Source organism: Salvelinus namaycush, chromosome 41 (assembly GCF_016432855.1).
Source record: "Salvelinus namaycush isolate Seneca chromosome 41, SaNama_1.0, whole genome shotgun sequence".
Lineage (NCBI taxonomy): Eukaryota > Metazoa > Chordata > Actinopteri > Salmoniformes > Salmonidae > Salvelinus > Salvelinus namaycush.
In genome coordinates, this window is record NC_052347.1 from 9,019,663 (window position 1) to 9,031,371 (window position 11,709).

Here is an 11,709-nt window from a genome sequence, read left to right on the forward strand (position 1 = left end):
GGTCAGCATATTTTTGATGTGATTCGAGGATGTGCACAGTGCGCTTTGCTTGTTATGTAACTTTGTACTATTGATATTATTACAGATCCACAAGCACCTTTTGAATGCGCAAATACACTTTCCAAAGTTGTAAATGTTAGGGATTTCTGAATATTTGCATGCAAATATTTCTACATTTGTTCAAATTGTAGTTTTATTTGTGAGCTATATTGAATATATTTACAGATCATAGTTATTTTTGATTTATGGTGAATATCTGAAATATTTATACATATTCACGGATTATGGTTTAATTTGTGAAATATTTGTTTTACATATTTCCGGACTATAGTTTTATTTTAATATATTCACACATCAAAGTTTTATTTGTGAGTTATGTTGAATATACGCACGGATCGTGGTAGACACATTTACAGAATAAAGAAACAAATCTCACTTCGTACGCAAATGGCACGAAACTGGACAGTTCGCGCAGGCGTGTTTCATTGTTTTGACTGAAAATGCCGTCGGTTTCGAAAACGGCGGCGAACGCTTCTCCTCAAACCGAGAAACCAACCCACTATACGTAAGTAAAGCAAACGTTAAATGGACAAAGATGTATTTGTTAAAATACCGTGCTTCTTTTATGTACAGAATATTGTTTTATAGTTGGACTGCTTGATATTCCTTCACTCGTAGTGCAGTAAAACATGGTGCTTTTCCTTTTGTAAATTCTTCCCAATGCACGCAGCTAGCCCAGCGCTAACTTGCTAGCTACATATTCAAATTGATACAGTAACTGAATTTTAACAAATACATTTGTATAATTGTATTGTGTGACCGTGAAAATGTTCCACATAAAAAAGAGGCGTAACATTAAAAAGCGGAATTCGCAGAAACTTGGATGGTGATTAACGTTTGCTAGCCAGTCAGCGTGCTATCGTGGACTGGGTAACGTTAGCGAAGTTGAATGGTTTGCCATCCAGCAGTGTTATCCTTTTCCTCTTTCCACCTCGGCCTTATTTGCTGTCTGTCTACGCATGTGTTTTGACGTACGTTCTGGTTGTTTGATAGAGTGCAACGCCGAACATCTTGCGTGGATTGTATGTGAATGGTCAAAGTAGATAGCTACTAGCTTTCACTACCAAGTAGTTCTAGCAGTTCGAGTGTAAAATTCAGCTACATAGCTAGCTAGTGTCAATCAAATATTAGTTGTAGATGGTGTAAACGTTTATCTCCTTACCTTTAGCATAGATAGTGTTTAGTTTTAATTTCAAATAGCGAAGCTGTAACATTTCTATCAAAGTTAATGTGATATTTCCCCTGAGCTTTGGACTCAATACCTTTTTACACGATGTCTGGTGGTGTCTGTCATAAACACCGCCTTTGTCTTTCCATTTTGCAGATATTTGAAGGAGTTTAGGACCGAACAGTGCCCTCTCTTCTTGCAGCACAAGTGCACACAACATAGACCCTTTACATGTTTTCATTGGCATTTCCTCAACCAGAGGCGAAGACGACCGATTAGAAGAAGAGATGGAACTTTTAACTACAGCCCTGACGTTTATTGCACAAAATATGACGAGACTACGGGCATTTGCCCAGATGGAGAGGAGTAAGTGTGAAGCTTAATTTTCCCCCTGTGAATTATGTTTTGGTTAGATCGTTGCTACTGTATCATGCTTATCAATATTGTGTTGTGGCTGTTCCGGTTGAGAATTCACTCAAATTGGGCAGGTTGCCAGTTTAGTGAGCACACTTATAACGGTGTTGCTAATATTTTATGGATGCTGTATTGTTTCAGTAGGAAGTCAGATTCATGCGAATTCCTGAAGTGAAAATTCCTCGTTGCACAGAATTCAGCTCGCACCACGAGCTTGGTGATGACCTAGCTTGCACATGGTGTTGTTAACTTGTCTATTGTTCGAGCTAATGTCGATCCGCATGGCCCCGAGTGGGACGACAGCCGTTCTCAATAATGCGGAACCAACTGAATTATTTAACCACATTCATTGTCATTTCATGGATGTTTTTTTGTAATTCTTGCTGCACACGTCTGTTTGGAGCTGCAGAGTGGGGTTGAGCTTCTTCCTCCAGCTTGCAAGGAAACGATGAACACACCCCCTGTTTTCTTGCTCGTGATTGAACCGCCTTTGCACATAGCCTTCTCCCATTGGTCGAGCAAGCGATGTTTATTGTTCCCGAGTCGTTGAAAATGAGGTCGCTTTGAACGAGTTCCTGCTTTGTATTTGTATCCTTAATGTTGTCACAAGTAGTTATACATGGACGTGTCTGGTTTTTACCACTTGCACTGTATCATTATGTTAATTGAAACCTAAGTAGCATGAATTGATACGTTTCCATGTGAATTCATGCAAGTACAATACAAGAGGGATTTCCTAATTCAAGTATCAGCTCAGCCTAAGCATAACTACTCCTTTGTGATAATTAATATAGATGTACTGAGGGGAGAAATGGAGTATGTAAGTCTTTATATATTCTTGCTCTATTGTTTAATGGCTACTGCACCATTTTTAGGCCCAACCCTCAATGCATCAGCTATTTTCACTTTATTTTTGTAACAAAATCAGAGGAACATATTTTGAATGTTTGGGGTATGCCACTTCAGCTCATTCTTAGAACTGTAGTTATCACTACTGGTGTGACACCAATCTACTGAATATGAAAGTAACAAAGAATAGGCCTAAATGAGCCTACACATTTGTAAAGACACAATCATAATAATGATAGCATGTACAAATGGTAATAGATGTAGCCTAAAATATGATATAGCAAGTCAAATTGTGCGGATACAGTTTGTCACTTGAGATTACATATGAGAAGGCTTGTGGTGGTGCGGATAGACACCAAAGGAAGGATGAATAAATTCATAAATTAGCAGTTCATCTGCATCTACCTAAAATAAAAGCTACATTATTCAGTTCCCAGGTGTAACAAAGTCACAGGGTTATTGTAAAAAACAGAATGCTACCCTGTAGTGAAGGGGGAACTTACATATCAGGATATTATATGACGAAATATCGTATTCATAATATCATAATATTATTTCTGCTCTAGTTGAGGATACCTGCACCAAAACTCCAGTATTTTTCCTTCATATAAAACAAGCTATCTTTTTCAATAGGGAACCAATCACAACACGTATCGGCACCTAAGTATCGTGAAGTCCCAGGCATTTCCCAGGACTACTAACCTGTCCTGAGTAATATTACAAAATGCCCATACTTGGCCTACTGGAACATATGTACTTGTTAGTATACTTACTGGCAGCGCTATCAGTTAAAGTAAAAATATGGAAATGTTAATATTGTATGTGTTGGTTGGGGATTTTACAAGTCTCCCTACAAAATTAACAGAATTAAAGGTTCACTGAAAGGAGCAGGCTATACAGCTAATAACCTAGCCTATTTATCTTGAGAAAGATGCTGTTCAACACTAAGAAGAACAGCTCTGAAACATGATATTCAAGCCACTCCTATAAGTTGGGCCTATTTGTGTCAGAGCACCATAAAGAAATGGAGTAACTTGAAACGTCTCACTCACTAGTTCAATGACAAGACTCAATGGCACGGGTCTGGTTAAAGTGCTTTGGTCAGATCCACAGTTTAGTGATATGTAGAGGTAGAGACTAGATGCGATGTTAAAGGTATTTGTGGCAAATATGTAGCATACTGAATACTTTTTTATAGAGGGGTTGGTTAATCATTGAGAGGTTGAGTTCCTGTATCAGTGTATTTGGAATTTCACAGCAGTAAGTAAACAATGTTCCTCAATTCAACCAGCTGTCATATTGAAAGTTCAATACAATTTTTGAACTCTGCCTGAGAGCCAGCACTTGCACACTCTATTCCGCATTCTACCAGTGGCTGCTCTCTTCTCGTGACATCACATCCGTTGCCATGGTTACTGTTGCTGAGTCAGACGCTTTTGCTGTATTTTAGAAAATGATTGGTTATCTAGCATTTTCAATGTGAATTTGAGCACGTTAATAGCGACGTTGCTATTATTTCTGTTAAATTCCTCACCATACATCAAAGCATGTGAGAGCGCTGCATCTATAAAAGGCGTTGCATTCCTCTGACTCCCACTGTGGGCATTGGCTACATTTTTGTTTGTCTGATGTGCATATTAAGCACCAAGAAGAACGGTTGCCACTAATACAGGGAGGAAGACCGATGTAACTCATTCCTTTAGCATCGGTCTGTTTCCTTTCAATTAAAATCTGTGGAATGACTTCTTAGGATAAGCACAGCATAGAATTCTAGAAACATAGGGTAGAGACCGATTTTATGCAGATTGTATCTCTGTCACATCAAATCCTGATCATTTTAATGTGGAAGTCTGCATTTGTCTAATCATCGTTTCCTTTCCTGTCTAGCTGTCCTTACTTGCACCGGACCACTGGTGACACAGAGCGGAAGTACCATCTTCGCTATTACAAGACTGGTACCTGTATCCATGAAACTGATGCCCGCGGGCACTGCGTGAAGAACGGCCTACACTGCGCCTTTGCCCATGGCCCACATGATCTCCGCCCCCCTGTCTACGATATCAGGTGATCTATCATGCCTTTAGTAACCACTCTGTTCTCAAGGTGTCATACCTTCACGAACATGTGAATAGGCTTGTTAAGCCAGTTAGCTGAGTACACAAGCATAAATCATGCAAGGTCTGACCATGCACTGACAAAATGTACCAACTGATTCCATTCGTACATCATCGTTTTAATGAAATTCTTAAATTTACCCGTAGACTATATTTTTGAGGCTGGCTGTCAACCCCGTCTCTACCATTGTTAGTGTTACTTTGATTCGACATGGTAGGCCTAGCTGTCTCCGCTGAAGTGATACGTCTGTATCCACTCCAGTACATGCCCATACATGGCAGTGGGAGAATGAAGCGTGTTAATCTATTTTCCTAGCTCAATTAGTCTCCCTGATGCCTCTCGAATTGGCCGGGGCTAAGAGCAGATGAAAGCACCATTTTTATCTTCATAGACATCAGTCATAGTGTACTTATTGCCAGGGTTGATGTTGGTTTTGTTGAGTACCAATACTGTGCAAACAATGAAAGTGTTAAATGATGGTGATTTCTTTAATGGGATGAAAGATTCAGTGGTATATTTGAAGTAATAACCCCACATATCTCAGAGTTGGATACAAAAACTAGGCCCATATCTGTAATGCAAGCAATGGACTTAAGCTTAACAATAACATACATTTGCTCTTTTACTATGAACCATGTGTTCACATTTTAAATTCTTGTCACTCGAAAATAGCAATACCCTGTCCAACGTTCCATGAATGACGTCACATTAAGGAATGGGAGCTTGAAATAATTCAACAAAAACAACATTAAATGTGGTATCAGAGGCACGCTCAAGCGTTGCCTAGCAACTGTTGAGCAGAACAAGTCTAAGAGCAAGGCATTGCCTGAATATTCTACATTTGTCTCTTCCTCTTTTTTTGTTTTTGTTTTGTGTAGTAGCTCTCTCACTGATCTTCTTCATGTGCACAGAGAGATCCAGGCACAGGAAGCCCTCCAGAATGGCCAGTTGGGATCTGGAGAGGGTATCCCTGATCTACAGCCTGGAGTACTGGCCAGCCAAGCCATGATAGAGAAGACTCTTACAGAGGACCCCCGGTGGCAGGGTGAGCAGCAGACGCATCGATTCTGGTGTTGATGTCACCCAGTGCCACATTATTTTTCTAATGATTGGATTTCCTTGACCTGTTGTGTTATAATTTGGCATTAGGTCAAGAACAGAATGTCTTACAATGAGTATGTTTATATGCACATTAATAAATCAATATAAGACTGATTATGGTAGAAGGCAGAGTATGGCATTAGTCATGTAAACACCTTACTCTGCTTATTTGGTGTAAGATCATAATGGTAGTAAGCATACGCCGATTAAAACACATCATTATTAGGACATGTAAATGATTTAATCAGAGTTCAGAGGTGTGCACGAGCTTCCTCTTGTGCGAGTGAAGTGAGTTCGGAAAAACTGAAGTATGCATAGTATAAATAGTTTTCACCATACAAACTTTGTCTAAGAATCTAAATGTTTTCGCAAAAATAACATGTGGTAGAACGTTTATTTTCATTAGCGTATTATTATTATTACATTTTTTTTATGCATTCATCAAAGTCCCGTCAGCTAGCCTGATTTCAGATGTCTATGTAAACAGGATTATTAGGGGACTCGTTCTTGAAAAGCATGTAAACGTTTGAAGTCAAACGATTATATTAATCTGACTATCCACAATAATTGTTTTATTGTGTGCATGCAACAAACTCGTGTGCTTTCCTTCCAGACACCAATTTTGTTTTAGCGAACTACAAAACAGAGCAGTGCACCAAGCCTCCACGACTATGCAGACAGGGCTATGCCTGCCCTCACTACCACAATAGTAGAGACAGAAGACGAAATCCACGCAAGTTCAAATACAGGTAGGCGATTAGGACTGTCTAACGACAAAGAGAATGCCTTTTGACAACTGTGTAATTATTCTGTAATATGTAGTTAACCTCTTAAATGATGTGTCAGGTCAACTCCGTGTCCCAATGTGAAACATGGGGATGAGTGGGGAGAGCCATCGAAGTGTGACAGCGGAGACAGCTGTCAATACTGTCACTCACGCACTGAACAGCAGTTCCACCCAGAGGTAAGTGGGACATTGGAGACTTTATAAACGCTTAGCACATTTTGTCTCTTGCAATGGGGAATCTGTCAAACCTTGATTTGGGAAAATGCCACACAGTTATGAGCAGAGAAACCTGTCTTTCTCACTTCAGATCTACAAATCCACCAAATGCAATGACATGAGGCAAACTGGTTATTGTCCTAGAGGGCCCTTCTGTGCGTTTGCGCATGTAGAAAGTAAGTGAAGCTCTTCAAAATAAGTCACCGCTGTCTTTCTTGTTGGCAACCTTTCAAAGTTAAAACCTCCTGTCTGTGTACTTTTTCAGGAATTCCATCCACGGAAGAGACCATGAACTCGTTGCTAACAGCGATGCAGTCTGGCTCCCAGGCCAAGCTGGGCTCTCAGCAGTATTCAGAGTGTCCGGTCAGCGAGTGGGGCAGCAGTGCACACTCCATCAGCAGCATCAACAACGGCGAAGTGGGGAATGTATGTGATCTGATTACTACTCCCTCTCTGCTTCTCTCCACGGTCTTTTACAAAGGCATCTCTGTTTGTATGGAAAAACATGCTGTCAATAGATTAGATACAATTATAGATTAGACCCTGAATAGATATTTAAGCTGCTAACTTATGTCACACCTTTGTTTTGTATATTCTTGTCATTTTCTGTTTCCGTTCTTCTGTTTTCTGTACTTGCCTTGTATTTCACTAGTTTGTAACATCATTTTGTTTCTGGTAGTACTAGTGCACCAAGAAACATACAACATAATTCAAATTAATACAGGATTCAACAGAAACCAAACCTTAAAAATTCAGTGTCATTTTCTCTCTCTGAAGCCAATATTCCATCTAAACATCTTCAGTTATCATCTGCTCTCTGGCCTCGTTAGGAAAGCTGGGTTTGTTTGGCTGGCTCTAAAACCCTATTAAGTCCATGTGTACTTCTCTCCCTCAGGTTTCATATTCTAATAGTCCGACTGTAACGCCATGCTCAGGAAGCAACAGTTCATTGTCCCCAATCGGACCCATCGGCAGGTCCAAATGCTTAACTAATGGTAGCTTATGTTCAGAGTCCACCACGTCAAGTGTGTCATCTCTGACGTCTAACTATCCCAAAGCGCCCGGCTTTGAACGCGAGGATCAGGTACTACAATAAGACTGCTCTCTCTCTTTCCCCGTCCTTACGGGAAGACCCCTGTACTCAGCTTAGTGTAGGGCCTGACCCACTGCTATACACACTTTGGTCATACTTTCCATTCTTTTGATTCAGAATTTTGATTTATTTCCATATTAAATTATTTGTCAGTCACTTTTTTTTATGTTACGTCATTTTCTATAAATTTGCGATGACTTGGTGAATACTGAAATTAACAACCAAGGCAAAATAAATAATAGTTTACCCGTTCCAGGTCAAATTCAGTGTTGTGCTTAACATTTTATGAACGTAGATTAGACATTGTTTGGATATGGAACATGTTATCTATTAGTTATAAAACAAATGTCTGCTTATTTAGTTTTAGACTGTCTTAATGGGTTGTGGTGATGACATTAGACATTTTCTCTCTTTTGATAGGGCTGCAGATGACCGATTTATTAACTGAATTTTCTTTACTTTTAAGAAAGGTGTTGGCTTTCTAAGACCCAGCCAATTGCTGGGTTTAAGTGTTGAGTCATGTGAATGTGCTGTCTGTTTTCAGATAAAGAACTATAAGGGACATAGTGATCAAAAGATGATGGACCGAGACAAGCAGGTGAATAACTAAAGCATTTGCCACTGCCTTTGTATTCCTAGAAGCTAGTCCCCCATAATATTAATTTACCGCCGATTGTTATGGAGAATCATTTTAAGTGTAAACTTAAATGACTAAAACCAGATATAAAGTATGTAGAAAAGATAATGGAGCTATATATTTTTTTAACCAAGTTCATCTTTGAGAACTAACAATCACCAAAATAAAAACTATAGTCAGGGAGAATCTAAAATTCCAAAAATGGCATGGGACATGTTAATGTTTGAGTCACTGATAGCATAAGCCATAGCAAAATGTGTAGAATTGCAGGAACTTAGATTTAAAACTGCAATTTTGCCCCCTCTGCCTGAAAAATATCATAGGGGAAACACTGCTAGTGATATGTAGAACAATTTATATTTAAAGGTATTCATGTAGAGGCAAAAGGGTTTTGCTGTTATAATTTCAAAGTCATTGGGACCCGTCCAATCGACTTGATAAAAATGCCTATTCATGGTCTCCCATCTAAAGCATATGACCAGGCACGGTATCTGTGGCTTGTCTTACTTCTTAACCAAGCACCAATGTAGTAAAGCTAAGTATTGCTCAAATTGACACTATTAATGAAACAATGCCTTACTATGTACGCCTGTTTTACAGACACACAATAGTGTATTCTCTGGGATGAACCCTCTGGCATCCAGCATAACGTCCAGTATAGAATCTAGCCTGGCCTCCAGTATTGGATCGGATAGTTCCTCACCCACCACCTTATCAACAATGAATGCAAAAGCAACCCCATTCTATCCTGGGAGCAATACTGTGGAGTCAGTTATAGGTAAGTATACTTGTATTGTACAAACTTGTTTGAGGGGTGAATGTATTTCTTCATACAAGGAATACTTATTTTCCTAATAAAAAAACGACTTGCCTTTTCTTTCAGGTTCTGCTCTTGACCTGAATTTTTGTGACATCAATGTTGCCTCTCTTGATAAAGAGTTTGAGGAGCAAGAAAACAACAGTCTTGGTTTAAGTAAGCAAACCTTGTTTGAAACATTGAACACAATTGACTTAACAGTCTGTTCTGCGTTTTTAAATTATTGCGAAATTGATTTACGCTTCCTGTTGCCCTCTTAGGTCAAAGGATGCTGGGAGGATCCGCTCCGGTCAACATTCCTGGCTCCCTTGCACGGTCTTCTTCGTTGAATTCCAACTCCTCGCTCTCTGCCTCCCCTCTGAGCTCCCTCTCCCAGTCCCTGTCCCAGTGCCTGTTGTCAGGAATGGCTCCACAGCAAACTCAGCCTCAGGGCCTGCTAACCAAACCTGAGCATGGCCTTCTGGGAACACCTACCTCCTCTCAGAACTCTCTGGGTAAGTTAACAATAGAATATTTACTAGCAATCTTGACAAACATGCAAGAGTAAGCATTATTATTTTACCTGTGAGGCATCATCAACAATTCATAAATACATCACTCTACTGTTTTTTTTTTTGTTGTGCTTTGACAAACAATTGTCCTGATCCCACCTTGTAGGTTTGAATGGGGGAGCTAGCAGCATATGGGACTTTGTGAGTGGCAACTTCTCTCCCAGCCCATCACCAGTGTTCAGCAGCCTGGGATCCACCACTGTGAGCAGCAGCGCTGACCTGAACCGGCTCTTCAGGGAGCTGGATGAGGCAAAGAGGAAGATCAAGCAATGGGAAGACGCCTGGCACCAGGTCAAGCAGGTCAGACACTAGTCCCATGCAAGAACTATGACATGAACTAAAGGCACTGCCTCAGTTAGCAATACATCCTGACCCTTGTTAAACCAATTTATATATTTGACATGTCTGTCTGTTCCAGGCATGTGAGGCCTGGCAGAAAGACTCCCATGATGCAAAAGAACAAGCAAAGTCGGCCGAGGCGGAGCGGCAGCTGGCAGAGCAGAAGCGAGAGGACACGGAGCGCAAGCTGAAGGAGCTCCAGGGGGACTTTGACGTGCTGTGTCGCTCCCCTAGCACACCCCTGCTTAGAAGCTATGGAGACCTGGACCAGCTCCCTCTACCAAAGCTCCACTCCATCCAGAGCCAGCTGCGCACTGACCTAGACCTTATAGACGGGGTAAGACGGGCCAGATACTAAGCAAATTCTTATTTATAGTGATCAGGATATACATTATGGCAGACTATTTAGCCTAGTGAAACATGTGTTTAAGATCTTGCTTGGAATCATTGTATTGAGTTATTCTGTTGCGAGTAGTTTCTGATACAACCTCTTCTCTTCCCAACACAGGTAATATATCAGCTTCAGTCAAAGAAATGTATAGTTTGCCAAACGCATGATCGTTGCATAGTCCTGCAGCCTTGCCAACATTATGTACTTTGTAAGAACTGTGCACCTAGTAAATCAGAATGTCCATACTGTAAGACAAAAATATTGAAGTGGTGATGTACAATTATTCAAGGTACTACTTAAGGAATTTGCCCTTTGAAGAACTACTAATACATATAGTATGCTTACATTTTCTAAATAGCATTTTGTGTTTCAGTATTCATATAGTAATTCAATTAATAGTTTGATTTGAACTACATAAATGGTGTTTGATAAATCAAGTACTTAAATGTAGTGTGTAATTTTGTATTGTAATGGATCACTTACATTTTCCCAAAAGTTTGGGCATCCATAGTTCAAGTGGGCCTAATTTGACTTTATCACTGAAACACATAAGTCAGACAATATTATTAGTATTGCAACCATCTTTGTGAAGATTGATTTCTCGTAAAGCACTTTGTTGACCTGGGAATTTGTTAAAGGGTATTTTTAAAATTAGCTTTGAGCTGTTTTTGTTTCTTAGATTTACATATTATTTTTCTTAATATGCTAATGTATCGAGCTTTTGTGTGTACTGTGAAACATACTAGAATATTTCATGTTTCCTATTGTTAAATCATGGTATAGTTCTATATATCTTGTTAGTTTTCATAGAAACTATAGTTTCTACTTTTCATTCTTTAATTTACACATTTCCATCAAATAAGTACACACGTTTGAATGCATTTTAGGCATAACCAGCAGCTGTAATGTCAGTAAGGCACATTTATGCTAAAGCAGTTAGGAAATCAATTGTCTTTTTAATGATTTACTGAATTGTTCATGATGTAGTTGTTAGAGGAGCATGTCTTGATGTACATAAGTCTGACATGGTGAATTTTATAGGATTCCTACTAGCTTTCAAACATGTCTAGAACATATCTGATACTTGGCCTCTACTCTAGTCTCAAGTGCCTTGCCTTAGATGATAACCATGAGCATCGATGCTTAGAGGATTGTTGTAAAAGCAGACACA

At 39.6% G+C, this 11,709-nt stretch overlaps 1 protein-coding gene across 1 annotated transcript; it reads left to right on the forward strand.

Annotated features, from left to right (window-relative positions):
• Window positions 1-494: 494 nt before the first annotated feature.
• LOC120034062 (putative E3 ubiquitin-protein ligase UNKL) lies at window positions 495-10,978 on the forward strand. The gene is made up of 16 exons (XM_038980480.1): window positions 495-565; window positions 1,385-1,594; window positions 4,379-4,555; window positions 5,518-5,651; window positions 6,321-6,456; window positions 6,554-6,671; window positions 6,802-6,886; window positions 6,976-7,136; window positions 7,606-7,794; window positions 8,348-8,401; window positions 9,041-9,218; window positions 9,324-9,413; window positions 9,518-9,751; window positions 9,915-10,108; window positions 10,227-10,484; window positions 10,656-10,978. The coding sequence occupies exons 1-16, from the start codon at window positions 501-503 to the stop codon at window positions 10,809-10,811; spliced, it is 2,439 nt and encodes an 812-aa protein (XP_038836408.1). The 5' UTR covers window positions 495-500; the 3' UTR covers window positions 10,812-10,978.
• Window positions 10,979-11,709: the final 731 nt, after the last annotated feature.

What these genes read in the sequence shown, in the direction of transcription:
- LOC120034062 (XM_038980480.1), top strand. Translation starts at nt 501, where the DNA reads ATGCCGTCGGTTTCGAAAACGGCGGCGAACGCTTCTCCTCAAACCGAG. An exon ending in GCTTTGAACGCGAGGATCAG is followed by an intron (nt 7,795 to 8,347) that starts GTACTACAATAA and finishes GTCTGTTTTCAG; the next exon opens with ATAAAGAACTATAAGGGACA. An exon ending in CCTGGCACCAGGTCAAGCAG is followed by an intron (nt 10,109 to 10,226) that starts GTCAGACACTAG and finishes TGTCTGTTCCAG; the next exon opens with GCATGTGAGGCCTGGCAGAA.